Source organism: Coregonus lavaretus, assembly GCF_964263955.1.
Source record: "Coregonus lavaretus genome assembly, contig: HAP1_SCAFFOLD_4495, whole genome shotgun sequence".
Lineage (NCBI taxonomy): Eukaryota > Metazoa > Chordata > Actinopteri > Salmoniformes > Salmonidae > Coregonus > Coregonus lavaretus.
In genome coordinates this window covers 27,501-44,452 of record NW_028163094.1, presented here as the reverse complement: position 1 = coordinate 44,452, position 16,952 = coordinate 27,501, and the positions used below count along the sequence as shown (strand labels likewise).

Here is a 16,952-nt window from a genome sequence, read left to right as displayed (position 1 = left end):
CTGGGAATGTGATGAAAGAAATAAAAGCTTAAATAAATCATTCTCTTTAATATTATTCTGACATTTCACATTCCTAAAATAAAGTGGTGATCCTAACTGACCTAAGACAGGGATTTTTTACTAGGATTAAATGTCAGGAATTGTGAAAAACTGAGTTTAAATGTATTTGGCTAAGGTGTATGTAAACTTCCGACTTCAACTGTAGACTGTCTCTCTGTACATCTATGTTGAAGTTATGTTGTGTTGCACGTATAGGCTCAGTGTCTCTCTTTGTGTCTCTGTGTAGATTTCCCCAAGTTGGAGTCATCCTCAGAGACCAGTTTTCCGTCTGATGCTCCATCCTTCATGGACGGCTTCCTCTACTGCTCCGCCGGCCTCGCCAAGGCCACTCTGGACAGGAGAGGCAGAGACGGTGAGTGGACCAACGCAACACTGACCTCCAGTCAGCCAATCAATCAGTCAATCAGTCAGTCAGTAACTCCAACTGGCAGTTAGTCAAACGTGTGGTCAGAGACACCATGGCAATCGATAAATTGATGTCAAGTCGGTCAGTCAATCAATCTTGTCAAATTGAGAATCAATACGTCTGTAAATCAAATAGCCTATCGGAACAATCATTATCCAGTCAATCAAATGTACTCTTTGTTGGGTCCTTAAATAATCAGTTAGAGAGAGAGAGTTCCTAGAAGGCCGAACCCAGCTTTCTCCCCAAAGGCTTCTAATAGCAAGGTCCTTGTTGATGCAAAGTAGCATGGTTGAGAAACCGTTAGGTATCAAACCCTACATATGCCCTTTAGCAGACAATTTTTATCCAAAGCTACTTAGTCATGTGTGCATACTTTTTTTTTTTACATACGGGCTGTCCCGGGAATCGAACCCACCGTCCTGGCGTTGCAAGTGCCATGCTCTAACAACTGAGCTACAGAGGACCAAACTCAATACAACGTCCATCCAGTAGATGGCACCATCTATAACTGTCTACAAAATGACCTAAAACTCCCAACCGATCCCCTTGCTCCCCTGCTTCTCATCCGAGGTTGTTGAAAACTTTTAAATCAGGCTATTTTCCAAACTCGGCTGCACCTCCTGCGCCTGTTAGCCGTCCTCCCCATCCTCCCACATTCCTCCCCATGCCTCCTATCCAACATCTGGAGCTGTGGCCCCCGGGGTAATCAAGAAGATGGAGCCAGGTTTGGATGGCCCTCCTGGGACGGAAGTGATAGGGGGAGGGGGGTTACATGGCACTCTATCTTCTACTGGCTGGATCTCCCTCCTCCGGAGAGGGGAGTATACAGTACATTCAGAAAGTATTCAGACCCCTTGACTTTTTCAACATTTTGTCACGTTACAGCCTCATCAGTCTACACACAATACCCCATAATGACAAAGCAAAAACAGGTTTTTATACATTTTTGCAAATGTATAAAAAATTAAAAACCGATATATCACATTTACATAAGTATTCAGACCCTTTACTCAGTACTTTGTTGAAGCACCTTAGGCAGCGATTACAGCCTCGAGTCTTCTACAAGCTTGGCACACCTGTGTTTGGGAAGTTTCTCCCAATCTTCTCTGCAGATCCTCTCAAGCTCTGTCAGGTTGGAAGGGGAGTGTCGCTGCACAGCTATTTTCAGGTCTCTCCAGGGATGTTCGATCGGCTTCAAGTCCGGGCTCTGGCTGGGCCACTCAAGAACATTCAGAGACTTGTCCCGAAGCTACTCCTGCGTTGTCTTGGCTGTGTGCTTAGGGTCGTTGTTCTGTTAGAAGGTGAACATTCGCCCCAGTCCGAGGTCCTGTGCGCTCTGGAGCAGATTTTCAACAAGGATCTCTCTGTACTTTGCTCTAGTTAGCAACTTCCTCAAAACTGCATGCAGAGACATAAAAATGGTATCCATGAGTTCATATCCCAAAGTAGGAACTGTAGCAAGTGGCTATTGAAAAAGGTCAAAGGGGCTGGCTTAAACTATGCCTTTCAACTTCTCAAATCAGGAAGAGGAAATGCTGCCTGCATGGGTCTTTGTGAGAGGAAGTGAAGATATGTTTTAGTGTAGTGTACTCCTGGATGTCTTTAGAGCTTCTCAGGTTAATGGTTTAATTGTCTAATAGACACACAAACAAACACTCACTCTCTCACACACACACACACTCACCCACTCACCCACTCACCCACTCACCCACTCACCCATGGCTTGATGGTTTTATACACCACAGCTCTTTATAATGCGATGGTGGTTTAGTAAATGAACATTGAGTAGCGGTGGGAACGACTTTTAAGCAGAGAAGCTTTTGGTTTCAAATCAAATTAAATGTTATTTGTCACATACACGTGTTTTAGCAGATGTTATTGCGGGGTGTAGCGAAATGCTTGTGCTTCTAGCTCCGACAGTGCAGTAAAATCTAGCAAGTAATATCTAACAATTTCACAACATACAGTGAGTTGCGAAAGTATTCACCCCACTTGGCATTTTTCCTATTTTGTTGCCTTACAACCTGGAATTAAAATTGATTTTTTGGGGGGGTTTGTATCATTTGATTTACACAACATGCCTATCACTTTGAAGATGTAAAATATATTATTTTTTTGTGAAACAAACAAGAAATAAGAGCGTGCATAACTATTCACCCCCCCCCAAAGTCAATACTTTGTAGAGCCACCTTTTGCGGCAATTACAGTTGCAAGTCTCTTGGTGTATATCTCTATAAGCTTGGCACATCTAGCCACTGGGATTTTTGCCCATTCTTCAAGGCAAAACTGTTCCAGCTCCTTCAATTTGGATGGGTTCCGCTGGTGTACAGCAATCTTTAAGTCATACCACAGATTCTCAATTGGATTGAGGTCTGGGCTTTGACTAGGCCATTCCAAGACATTTAAATGTTTCCCCTTAAACCACTCGAGTGTTGCTTTAGCAGTATGCTTACAGTCATTGTCCTGCTGGAAGGTGTACCTCCGTCCCAGTCTCAAATCTCTGGAAGACTGAAACAGGTTTCCCTCAAGAATTTCCCTGTATTTAGTGCCATCCATCATTCCTTCAATTCTGACCAGTTTCCCACTCCCTGCCGATGGAAAAAATAAATCATTTTGGGGATGGTATTCTCGGGGTGATGAGAGGTGTTGGGTTTGCACCAGACATAGCGTTTTCCTTGATGGCCAAAAAGCTCAATTTTAGTCTCATCTGACCAGAGTACCTTCTTCCATATGTTTGGGGAGTCTTCCACATGCCTTTTGGCGAACACCAAACGTGTTTGCTTATTTTGTTCTTTAAGCAATGGCTTTTTTCTGGCCATTCTTCCATAAAGCTCAGCTCTGTGGAGTGTAAGGCTTAAAGTGGTCCTATGGACATATACTCCAATCTCTGCTGTGGAGCTTTGCAGCTCCTTCAGGGTTATCTTTGGTCTCATTGTTGCCTCTCTGATTAATGCCCTCCTTGCCTGGTATGTGAGTTTTGGTGGGCGGCCTCTCTTGGCAGGTTTGTTGTGGTGCCATATTCTTTCCATTTTTTTATAATGGATTTAATGGTGCTCCGTGGGATGTTCAAAGTTTCGGATATTTTTTATAACCCAAACCTGATCTGTACTTCTCCACAACTTTGTCCCTGACCTGTTTGGAGAGCTCCTTGGTCTTCATGGTGCCGCTTGCTTGATGGTGTTGCAGACTCTGGGACCTTTCAGAACAGGTGTATATATACTGAGATCATGTGACACTTAGATTGCACACAGGTGGACTTTATTTAACTAATTATGTGACTTCTAAAGGTAATTGGTTGCACCAGATCTTATTTAGGGGCCTCATAGAAAAGGGGGTGAATACATATGCACACACCTATTTTCTGTTATTTATTTTTTAGAATATTTTGAAACAAGTATTTTTTTTTTCATTTTGCTTCACCAATTTGGACTAATTTGTGTATGTCCATTACATGAAATCCAAATAAAAATCCATTTAAATTACAGGTTGTAATGCAACAAAATAGGAAAAACGCCAAGGGGGATGAATATTTTTGCAAGGCACTGTATACCCAATACACACAAATCTAAGTAAGGAATGGAATTAGTAATATATACATATATGGACGCGCAATGACAGAGTCACATGGACTAAGATACATTATAATAGTATAGAGTACAGTATATTCATATGAGATGAGTAATGCAAGATATGTAAACATTATTAAAGTGACTAGTGTTCCATTTCTTGAAGTAGCCAGTGATTTCAATAGGCAGCAGCAGCCTCTAATGTGCTAGTGATGGCTATTTAACAGTCTGATGGCCTATAGATAGAAGCTGTTTTTCATTCTCTCGGTCACAGCTTTGATGCACCTGTACTGACCTCGCCTTCTGGAAGAGAGTGGGGTGAACAGGCAGTGGCTCGGGTATTGATGTCATTAATGATCTTCTTGTCCTTCCTGTGACATCGGGTGCTGTAGGTGTCCTGGAAGGCGGGTAGTTTTATCCCCGGTAATGCGTTCGGCAGACCGCCCCATCCTCTGGAGAGCCCTGCGGTTGCGGGCGGTGCAGTTGCCGTACCAGGTGGTGATACAACCCGACAGGATGTTCTCAATTGTGCATCTGTAAAAGTTTGTGAGGGTTTTAGGTGCCAAGCCAAATTTCTTCAGCCTCCTGAGGTTGAAGAGGCTCTCTTGCGCCTTCTTCACCACACTGTCTGCGTGGGTGGACCATTTTCGTTTGTCAGTGATGTGTACGCCAAGGAACTTGAAGCTTTCCACCTTCTCCACTGGGGTCCCGTCGATATGGATGGGGGGGTGCACCCTCTGCTGTTCCCTGAAGTCCATGATCATCTCCTTTGTTTTGTTGACGTTGAGTGAGAGGTTATTTTCCTGGCACCAAACTCCCAGAGCCCTCACTTCCTCCCTGTAGGCCGTCTCGTCATTGTTGGTAATCAAGCCTACTATTGTTGTGTCGTCTGCAAACTTGATTGATTGAGTTGGAGGCGTGCTTGGCCACGCAGTCATGAGTGAACAGGGAGTACAGGAGGGGGCTGAGTACGCACCCTTGTGGGCCCCAGTGTTGAGGATCAGCGAAGTGGAGATGTTGTTTGCTACCTTCACCACCTGGGGGGCGGCCCGTCAGGAAGTCCAGGACCCAGTTGCACAGGGCGGGGTTCAGACCCAGGGCCTCGAGCCTAATGATGAGCTTGGAGGGTACTATGGTGTTGAATGCTGAGCTATAGTCAATGAACATCATTCTTACATAGGTATTCCTCTTGTCCAGATGGGATAGGGCAGTGTGCAGTGTGATGGTGATTATATATTTTTTGGATCTAACGGGGCGGTAAGCAAATTGAAGTGTGTCTAGGGTGACAGGTAAGGTAGAGGTGATATGATCCTTGACTAGTCTCTCAAAGCACTTCATGATGACAGGAGTGCTACGGGGCGATAGTCATTTAGTTCAGTTACCTTTGCTTTCTTGGGTACAGGAACAATGGTGGCAATCTTGAAGCATGTGGGGACAGCAGACTGGGATAGGGAGAGATTGAATATGTCCGTAAACACACCAGCCAGCTGGTCTGCGCATGCTATGAGGACGTGGCTAGGGATGCCGTCTGGGCCGGGGGGGTTAACATGCTTAAATGTCTTACTCACGTCGGCCACGGAGAAGGAGAGCCCACAGTCCTTGGTAGTGGGCGGCGTCGGTGGCACTGTGTTATCCTCAAAGTGAGCGAAGAAGGTGTTTAGCTTGTCCGGAATTGAGACGTCAGTGTCGGCGACGTGGCTGGTTTTCCTTTTGCAGTCCGTGATGGTCTGTAGACCCTGCCACATACGTCTTGTGTCTGAGCCGTTGAATTGCGACTCCACTTTATCTCTGTATTTATGTTTTGCCAGTTTAATTGCCTTGCGGAGTGAGTAGCTACACTGTTTGTATTCTGCCATATTCCCAGTCACCTTGCCATGGTTGAATGCGGTGGTTTACGCTTTCAGTTTTGCGCGAATGCTGCCTTCTATCCACGGTTTCTGGTTAGGGTAGGTTTTAATAGTCACAGTGGGCACAACATCTCCTATACACTTCCTGATAAACTCAGTCACCGTTTCAGTGTATTCGTCTAAATTATTTTCTCAAGATACCCGGAACATATCCCAGTCCGCGTGATCAAAACAATCTTGAAGATTGGATTCCGATTGGTCAGACCAGCATTGAATAGTCCTTAGCACGCGTACTTCCTGTTTGAGTTTCTGCCTATAGGAAGGGAGGAGCAAAATGGAGTCGTGGTCAGATTTGCCGAAAGGAAGGCGGGGGAGGACCTTATAACCATCCCGGAAGTTCAAATAGCAATGGTCGAGAATTTTAGCAGCCCGAGTACAACAATCGATATGTTAATAGAACTTTGGCAGCCTAATCCTCAAATGTGCATTGTTAAAATCCCCGGCTACAGTAAATGCAGCCTCAGGATATGTTGTTTCCAGTGAAGTTCTTTGAGGGCCGTCGTGGTATCGGCTTGAGGGGGGATATATATGGCCGTGACTATAACCGAATAAAATTTTGTTTTGGGTCAGCCGCTGGAATCAGTTCAGTTGCCCTGGGGAGAGCAAACAAAGGATCTGCTTCGGAAAGTTGATGTGAGCTATATTGAGCAGACGGGGGTCAGACATTTATTTGGAGATACAATTCGGGGAAATATGGTTGGGTTGTACCAGAGACATACTTTGGACACAATATGCCATGAATCCCTTCTTCATTTGATGGTGAATGGTAGGTTGTTTGTGTAAATGTAAGGTATTTACAGGTAACTACTGAGGTGAATGGTCGGTTGTGTGTGTTAAATTCAAGGTATTTACAGGTAACTACTCAACACATAACAACCTTCATCCTTGTGGTGATTGGTTCAGTGTAGGGGTAGACAGGCAACCCAGTCCCCTGGAGCGTTACAGTCTTACCATGACTAGATGTGGGAATGACTCTGCCTCCTCTACTCCCAGTCAGGAGTGGGAGGATGAAGGGAAGGAGGAAGAGAGGAAGTAACTGCCTGAAAGTGTGAGTGGCAGAAGTGAAACGACACCTCTAATTCATTAGTTTGTCTTTTCCTCTTAATTGCTTCTGTCTACTCTACTGTCTGCCACAGTGTATCAGAGAGCTCTACTGTCGGCTGTCTCAGAGAGCGCTTCTCTCTACTGTCTGCCGTCTCAGAGCTCTTCTGTCTGCTGTCTGCCGTCTCAGAGCTCTTCTCTCTACTGTCTGCCGTCTCAGAGCTCTTCTGTCTGCTGTCTGCCGTCTCAGAGAGCTCTTCTCTCTGCTGTCTGCCGTCTCAGAGCTCTTCTCTCTGCTGTCTGCCGTCTCAGAGCTCTTCTGTCTGCTGTCTGCCGTCTCAGAGCTCTTCTGTCTGCTGTCTGCCGTCTCAGAGCTCTTCTGTCTGCCGTCTCAGAGCTCTTCTCTCTGCTGTCTGCCGTCTCAGAGCTCTTCTCTCTAATGTCTGCCGTCTTCTGAGAGCCCTTCTCTCTACTGTCTGCCGTCTCAGAGCCCTTCTCTCTACTGTCTGCCGTCTCAGAGCTCTTCTCTCTGCAGTCTGCCGTCTCAGAGCTCTTCTCTCTGCTGTCTGCCGTCTCAGAGCTCTTCACACTTCCAGTCAGATGCAAATTTATTTAATTGTAGCTGAGCTTTCGGTCAGTCGACCTTCATCAGAGCATGTGAAAGGTGACATTGGTTTTTCTACTGCTACATAACCAAGGTCAAAATGAAACAGAACATTTGTGACTACATTTCCCAATTGAATCTTATGTTCCAGGTCCCAGATTGGCTTTTTTGTCCATTTTATAAAAGTACAGACATAAAGCTTCAAAATGGTATATCATACACTGCAGTTGGGAAAAACATGAGGAAAACAAGTATTTGATACACTGCCGATTTTGCAGGTTTTCCTACTTACAAAGCATGTAGAGGTCTGTAATTTTTATCATAGGTACACTTCAACTGTGAGAGACGGAATCTAAAACAAAAATCCAGAAAATCACATTGTATGATTTTTAAGTAATTAATTTGCATTTTATTGCATGACATAAGTATTTGATACATCAGAAAAGCAGAACTTAATATTTGGTACAGAAACCTTTGTTTGCAATTACAGAGATCATACGTTTCCTGTAGGTCTTGACCAGGTTTGCACACACTGCAGCAGGGATTTTGGCCCACTCCTCCATACAGACCTTCTCCAGATCCTTCAGGTTTCGGGGCTGTCGCTGGGCAATACGGACTTTCAGCTCCCTCCAAAGATTGTCGTTGTCATGCTGGAAGACCCAGCCACGACCCATCTTCAATGCTCTTACTGAGAGAAGGAGGTTGTTGGCCAAGATCTCGCGATACATGGCCCCATCCATCCTCCCCTCAATACGGTGCAGTCGTCCTGTCCCCTTTGCAGAAAAGCATCCCCAAAGAATGATGTTTCCACCTCTATGCTTCACGGTTGGGATGGTGTTCTTGGGGTTGTACTCATCCTTCTTCTTCCTCCAAACACGGCGAGTGGAGTTTAGACCAAAAAGCTCTATTTTTGTCTCATCAGACCACATGACCTTCTCCCATTCCTCCTCTGGATCATCCAGATGGTCATTGGCAAACTTCAGATGGGCCTGGACATGCGCTGGCTAAAGCAGGGGGACCTTGCGTGCGCTGCAGGATTTTAATCCATGACGGCGTAGTGTGTTACTAATGGTTTTCTTTGAGACTGTGGTCCCAGCTCTCTTCAGGTCATTGACCAGGTCCTGCCGTGTAGTTCTGGGCTGATCCCTCACCTTCCTCATGATCATTGATGCCCCACGAGGTGAGATCTTGCATGGAGCCCCAGACCGAGGGTGATTGACCATCATCTTGATCTTCTTCCATTTTCTAATAATTGCACCAATAGTTGTTGCCTTCTCACCAAGCTGCTTGCCTATTGTCCTGTAGCCCATCCCAGCCTTGTGCAGGTCTACAATTTTATCCCTGATGTCCTTACACAGCTCTCTGGTCTTGGCCATTGTGGAGAGGTTGGAGTCTGTTTGATTGAGTGTGTGGACAGGTGTCTTTTATACAGGTAATGAGTTCAAACAGGTGCAGTTATTGCAGGTAATGAGTGGAGAACAGGAGGGCTTCTTAAAGAAAAACTAACAGGTCTGTGAGAGCCGGAATTCTTACTGGTTGGTAGGTGATCAAATACTTACGTCATGCAATAAAATACTAATGAATTACTTTAAAAATCATACAATGTGATTTTCTGGATTTATTTTGTTTTAAATTCCGTCTCTCACAGTTGAAGTGTACCTATGATAAAAATTACAGACCTCTACATGCTTTGTAAGTAGGAAAACCTGCATAATTGGCAGTGTATCAAATACTTGTTCTCCCCACTGTATTTGCCTCTGATTTTAAATGTCTGTTCCATTCAAAGGGACTTTTAAAGAATTTCCGGCTCAGATTAACATAGATAAATTATGTCTTTGTTCTTAGATATTATGAAGGTTGAAGCCATTGTTCAGTTTAGGCTATTGATGTTGAATGATTGTTAATAGGCTACTTAAAAAAAAAAAAATAACTTTACTTTTTAATTAGTCATTTCATTACTTAAATGTATTTCTGTCCCAAATACTTTAATAAAATCAGCTTGCCTACTCAAAAAATATGTGAGGGTCATAGTACATTTCCCTATTCCCTTTAACACAGTGTTCCATGGCTAAAAAATGTATAGGATTCAAAAATCCAAAATGGCTCCCTGTTCTCCATGTAATGAAATGGGCCCTGGTCAAAAGTAGTGCACCATATAGTGTATAGGGTGCCGTTCCGGATGCACCCTAGGCCTGTTGTTCTTAACTGTGGGAGGGGTGGATAGTGTCTTCTTCTCTGTCTCCTCTCCTAATGCAATGAAGAGTGGTTCCAGCATGTTCTCTACCAGCACAGACAGATCGTTCAGACCCCTAAGATTTCGCTATTTCCATTTTCAGCCCAACTGACATGCTGTCTAGCAGATGTCTTCATCGCAATACATTTGATTCTGACGGTGGAAAGAGAGGAGGATGCAGAGAGGGGGATGGAGTGAGGATGGAGAGAGGGGGATGGAGTGAGGATGGAGAGAGGGGGATGGAGTGAGGATGGAGAGAGGGGGATGGAGTGAGGATGGAGAGAGGGGGATGGAGTGAGGATGGAGAGAGGGGGATGGAGTGAGGATGGAGAGAGGGGGATGGAGTGAGGATGCAGAGAGGGGGGTGGAGTGAGGATGGAGAGAGGGGGATGGAGTGAGGATGGAGAGAGGGGGATGGAGTGAGGATGGAGAGAGGGGGATGGAGTGAGGATGGAGAGAGGGGGATGGAGTGAGGATGGAGAGAGGGGGATGGAGTGAGGATGGAGAGAGGGGGATGGAGTGAGGATGGAGAGAGGGGGATGGAGTGAGGATGGAGAGAGGGGGATGGAGTGAGGATGGAGAGAGTGGGAGGAGGGGAGGATGGAGAGAGGGGGATGGAGTGAGGATGGAGAGAGGGGGATGGAGTGAGGATGGAGAGAGGGGGATGGAGTGAGGATGGAGAGAGGGGGATGGAGTGAGGATGGAGAGAGTGGGAGGAGGGGAGGAAAGAGGATGGCTCATTGGAGGACTGTAGTATGTTGTTTGAGTGTGGAGAAGGGTGTTTTTGCAACGTTGATTATACGTTGGTTGTGCATCTGGTGGCAGACTAAATGTTGTGTTTTAACATGAGGAAATGCACACATCTCCAAACCTACATACAAACATACAGATGTAGGATCTTAATTTGAGCCAGTTTGCTACAGTAGGAAAATAATCCTGCAGCAACAGGAAATGTGAATTATTATGTGGGTTATATTTAATGGACATTTTAATGGACATTTTTTAAATTCATTATCCGTTAGGGCAAATCAAGTCTGACATTTTAAAATGGAAATTACAAACTTTAGAAGCCTTTTTAAACCTCATACACTACAAGTTTGCATTTCCTGCTGTGCAGTGTTCCTGCTGTGCATGTTCCAACTAATTTTTTACAAAGGAGCTAATTAATAGGAGTTTATGAATTTGTGTAGTGTGTTTTCCTTTCTTCAGATCTCTTCCTAGTCCCTCTGTTCAGTTATTGTCTAATTGATTACTTAGTTGGTCCATTGATGACTTGATTAGCCCAATCAATCTCCCTATTGTGAACACTTTCACCTTTCAGAACATTTGACAAAAGAAGAAACCAGAGACTCTAAATTGCGGATATGTGGTCCCATCCCATCCTCATTTGTCTGGAAACCGGTAATGTGGGGAGCGGGGAACTCGTTTGGCACGTGAGCTAATTTGTCTGATTTAGGCGTCAGGCGGAGGCGTTTTTCCCTAGGCTATAGCTACATTCTCTCTGGAGGTTGGTAGTGACCCCCCGTGGCGCTCGGCAAGGCTGCGGGGCTCATCGTGTGTGTGTGTGTGTGTGTGTGTGTGTGTGTGTGTGTGTGTGTGTGTGTGTGTGTGTGTGTGTGTGTGCATGGGGGGGGGAGAACAGCTGGAGACGGACGCAGCTGCCTGATTGTAAATCAGCTTGGTATTGTTCCCTCTAGCATGCTAGCACTGTTCAGGGGCTAGAGCAGCGCCGCGCCACCCGCTAACAGTCAATGTGGAGCCTGCTGGTGGAAACAAAGAGAGAGATATTCACTTTGGTGAATGCCGACGGTGGTGAGGGTGGCAGTGGGTTTGGGTGATGTCAGTTCCTGTCAGAAGCTCTCTACGAAAAGGGAAAATCCGGCCTATTTTTTTCTCTCTCTCTGTTTCTTACCATCCCTAGTTCAGCTGTAGTTCAAGCCCCCGGTAGTTTGTCATTCATTCACTCTGTGGAGATTTCCCCCTGTGTGCATCAAAGCAAAGCCTCGTCCCCCCGTCTCTTTCCTTTACCTTTCTCTCTGTCTCTCTCTCTCTCTCTCTCTCTCTCTGTCCCTCTCTCTCTTGCTATTAATTCAATTTCAATTTAAGGGCTTTATTGGCATGGGAAACGTATGTTAACATTGCCAAAGCAAGTGAAGTAGATGGTAAACAAAAGTGAAATAAACAATAAGTATTAACAGTAAACATTACACTCACAAATGTTCCAAAAGAATAAAAACATTTCAAATATCATATTATGTATATATACAGTGTTGTACAATGTGCAAATAGTTAAATTACAAATGGGAAAATAAATAAACATAAATATGGGTTGTATTTACAATGGTATCTGTTCTTCACTGGATGCCCTTTTCTTGTGGCAACAGGTCACAAATATTGCTGCTGTGATGGCACACTGTGGTATTTCACCCAGTAGTTGAGGGAGTTTATCAAAATTGGGTTTGTTTTCAAATTCTTTGTGGATCTCTGTAATCTGAGGGAAATATGTTTCTCTAATATGGTCATACATTTGGCAGGAGGTTAGGAAGTGCAGCTCAGTTTCCACCTCATTCTTTGGGAAGTGTGCACATAGCCTGTCTTCTCTTGAGAGCCAGGTCTGCCTACGGCGGCCTTTCTCAATAGCAAGGCTATGCTCACTGAGTATGTACAGTGGGGAAAAAAAGTATTTAGTCAACCACCAATTGTGCAAGTTCTCCCACTTAAAAAGATGAGAGAGGCCTGTAATTTTCATCATAGGTACACGTCAACTATGACAGACAAATTGAGAAAGAAAAATCCAGAAAATCACATTGTAGGATTTTTAATGAATTTATTTGCAAATTATGGTGGAAAATAAGTATTTGGTCACCTACAAACAAGCACGATTTCTGGCTCTCACAGACCTGTAACTTCTTCTTTAAGAGGCTCCTCTGTCCTCCACTCGTTACCTGTATTAATGGCACCTGTTTGAACTTGTTATCAGTATAAAAGACACCTGTCCACAACCTCAAACAGTCACACTCCAAACTCCACTATGGCCAAGACCAAAGAGCTGTCAAAGGACACCAGAAACAAAATTGTAGACCTGCACCAGGCTGGGAAGACTGAATCTGCAATAGGTAAGCAGCTTGGTTTGAAGAAATCAACTGTGGGAGCAATTATTAGGAAATGGAAGACATACAAGACCACTGATAATCTCCCTCGATCTGGGGCTCCACGCAAGATCTCACCCCGTGGGGTCAAAATGATCACAAGGACGGTGAGCAAAAATCCCAGAACCACACGGGGGGACCTAGTGAATGACCTGCAGAGAGCTGGGACCAAAGTAACAAAGCCTACCATCAGTAACACACTACGCCGCCAGGGACTCAAATCCTGCAGTGCAGACGTGTCCCCCTGCTTAAACCAGTACATGTCCAGGCCTGTCTGAAGTTTGCTAGAGTGCATTTGGATGATCCAGAAGAGGATTGGGAGAATGTCATATGGTTAGATGAAACCAAAATATAACTTTTTGGTAAAAACTCAACTCGTCGTGTTTGGAGGACAAAGAATGCTGAGTTGCATCCAAAGAACACCATACCTACTGTGAAGCATGGGGGTGGAAACATCATGCTTTGGGGCTGTTTTTCTGCAAAGGGACCAGGACGACTGATCCGTGTAAAGGAAAGAATGAATGGGGCCATGCATCGTGAGATTTTGAGTGAAAACCTCCTTCCATCAGCAAGGGCATTGAAGATGAAACGTGGCTGGGTCTTTCAGCATGGCAATGATCCCAAACACACCGCCCGGGCAACGAAGGAGTGGCTTCGTAAGAAGCATTTCAAGGTCCTGGAGTGGCCTAGCCAGTCTCCAGATCTCAACCCATAGAAAATCTTTGGAGGGAGTTGAAAGTCCGTGTTGCCCAGCGACAGCCCCAAAACATCACTGCTCTAGAGGAGATCTGCATGGAGGAATGGGCCAAAATACCAGCAACAGTGTGTGAAAACCTTGTGAAGACTTACAGAAAACATTTGACCTGTGTCGTTGCCAACAAAGGGTATATAACAAAGTATTGAGAAACTTTTGTTATTGACCAAATACTTATTTTCCACCATAATTTGCAAATAAATTCATTAAAAATCCTACAATGTGATTTTCTGGATATTTTTTTCTCATTTTGTCTGTCATAGTTGACGTGTACCTATGATGAAAATTACAGGCCTCTCTCATCTTTTTAAGTGGGAGAACTTGCACAATTGGTGGCTGACTAAATACTTTTTTTCCCTACTGTACATAGTCAAAGCTTTCCTTAAGTTTGGGTCAGTCACAGTGGTCAGGTATTCTGCCACTGTGTACTCTCTGTTTAGGGACAAATAGCATTCTAGTTTGCTCTGTTTAAAATATGTTTTATTTCCAATGTGTCAAGTAATTCTCTTTTTGTTTTCTCATGATTTGGTTGTTGTCCTGGGGCTCTGTGGGGTCTGTTTGTGTTTGTGAACAGGGCCCCAGGACCAGCTTACTTAGGGGACTCTTCTCCAAGTTAATCTCTCTGTAGGTGATTGTTTTGTTATGGATGGTTTGGGAATCGCTTCCTTTTAAGTGGTTATAGAATTTAACTGCTATTTTCTGGATTTAGATAATTAGCGGGTATCGGCCTAATTCTGCTCTGCATGCATTACTTGGTGTTTTTCGTTGTACACTGAGGATATTTTTGCAGAATCTCAATTTGGTGTTTGTCCCATTTTGTGAATTATTGGTTGGTGAACGGACGTAGACCTCACAACCATAAAGGGCAATGGGTTCTATAACTAATTCAATTATTTTTAGCTCTCTCTCTCTCTCTCTCTCTGTCCCTCTCATTTTCCCCCTTCTCTCTCTCTCTCTCTCTCTCTCTCTCTCTCTCTCTCTCTCTCTCTCTCTCTCTCTCTCTTTCTCTCTTCTCCCTGTCCTACCCCTCTCTCAACCTCTCTCTCTTTTCTCTCTCTTTTCTCCCTCTCTCCTCCTCTCCTCTGTTTGAAGGCCAAAAACTAGTAAGTTTACCTGTAGGCCAGTAATGAGATGATTCTCTGGAAAAACCTCCCTGATGTCTGCATTTGTCTGGTCTGTCTGGAACGTTTCACCTGTCATTATGGTCCTAGATTCCCGCTAGGGTTTTCCCAACGCACCTTTCCATGGGATGGAGACTGGATGGGTTTTATTTTCCCATTGTGGAGAATGGAATTCTCTTGACTGTCAGTGATAGAGGTCACAAGGGTTCGTGATACAGGGATAATTAACTTATTTAAAAAAAATCCCAATATGTTTTATCTTTACATTTTACATTTTAGTCATTTTAGCAGACGCTCTTATCCAGAGCGACTTACAGTTAGTGAGTGCATGCATTTTCCATACTGGCCCTCCTCGTGGTAAACGAACCCACAACCCTGGCGTTGCAAATGCCACGCTCTACCAACTGAACTACACGGGGGCCTTTCTCTGTTTAAACTAATAATACGTGTTTCCCACCCTACATGCACCCGGGAGTTTCATTAGTCTTATAACCCATAATATCATACAATTTCATGCCATGTAACTGTTCACATGCCCACTCTAATACCTAATGATTAAAGGCCTTATTTATATGAATTAATTAATCTCTGCATCCAGGTTCAGAAACAGCATTCTTCAAAACTGCTTCTTAGGATTCATGCAGACCAACAAAACAAGGTTTACAGTTTTATGACCGAAAGCAACTTTCATTCAAGCCTGCTTTCTCGTTGTTTTTTCTCTCTGTATGGAAAGCCTTTATATCGCAGTTTACATGGCAGGAGGTTAGTTTAGCTATTAGATATCAACCCCAGTTCCAGAAGGAGACTGTTGTAATCTAAAAAGACATAGGAAAGGAAAGGAACACCAAACAACAAGAAAAACAAAATAAAGAAAACGTTCATCTGGTGAAGTGATAGACGTGGCATTTTGGGGTGTCCGATATTATCGTCAAGACAACGGAAGCAGTTGTCGCAGGTAGATAGAATTGGTAATGACTTTAAATACCAGCTGTCACCACAGCAACTACATGCATGGGATGGGGGTGATTTTAAGTGGGAATTCACTTCAGAGTATTATGGTAGTCGTGAGAAACAGGGATGGAGAATGGGGTCACATACCTAGCATTTTCTAAAATGTCATCTCTGGCAACTTGACGACACAGTCACTTTGGTAAGTTATTAGTGGAATGTTGTCCACAATGTCTCTCACTCAGACAACAATTACCATTGAAATGAACATTTGTAGTGTAAAAGTCAGGCAGGAAAGTGTTTGGGGGGGGGGGGAGAAAGGGAGAGAACCTTTTCTCCTGTCTTTTTCATGTCGTCTATTAGAACTATATATGACTCGTCACACGCTGTTTGACAAAGTAATAGATAATTAGCATATTCTTGAGATGAAGAAAGTCGAAACTTTGGAGTTGAAAACTGTGGTGGGGGTTTGTGTGTGTGCGTGCGCATGTCTATTGGTGGCGGAACAAAAAAACAGATGGCGACGGTGACTTTGAAATCAAAAATGAGATGTTTTCATGAACTTCATGCTTGTTAAGTAAATCCTACCAGCAGACAATCATGAAAGCCAATTGTGTTCCTTCCAACTTTCCAGAGATCGACTTTGTCTCGGTTCATAGAAACCTGCAGGGAGCTTAGAGTTATTTGCTATTATTAGTATACTGGATATAAGTGTGTGCCAGTGGCATACGGTGCCGTTTTAAGATTAGGGAGGACCTTTTTTTTTATTATCATGAGCATGGCCTTATTTCTATTACAGCATGTTGGATGACTGTCATTCATATTCCATTCACCCAGTTCAATGTAACAGTGATAGGTTTAGGCTACAACACAACATTTTCCCTGTACCCATCATGAGGTTGCTACGACCTACCTTAAAATGAAAGTTTCTAAAGTAGTTGCACAGGTCGAGAGACAAATGGGAGTAATCAAGGTGACAGACAGTGACACGTTCAGTGCCGCCTTGTACACTCTTGCCTGCATCTAACGTTCCGTTTTTTGCAACTAAAACAAGTTTCTATTGGACAAATTCAGGTAGGTCCATCCCACGTTTCGTTCCGGATGCTTCCGTTTAAGAAATGTTTTGCAACATAATCGGCGGAGGGAATACACCCCTGATCACC

The 16,952-nt window shown here is 44.1% G+C and overlaps 1 protein-coding gene across 1 annotated transcript in view; it reads left to right on the top strand.

Moving 5' to 3' along the window:
• Positions 1 to 286: 286 nt before the first annotated feature.
• The window catches only part of LOC311118486 (arf-GAP with Rho-GAP domain, ANK repeat and PH domain-containing protein 2-like), a gene marked incomplete at both ends in the record, with an annotated part of 43,734 nt that continues 27,068 nt past the window's right edge, over positions 287 to 16,952 (top strand). Inside the window, one exon of the mRNA XM_084193277.1 lies at positions 287 to 412. Coding sequence (XP_084049403.1) covers positions 287 to 412 — 126 coding nt within the window. The remainder of the gene's footprint in view (positions 413 to 16,952) is intronic.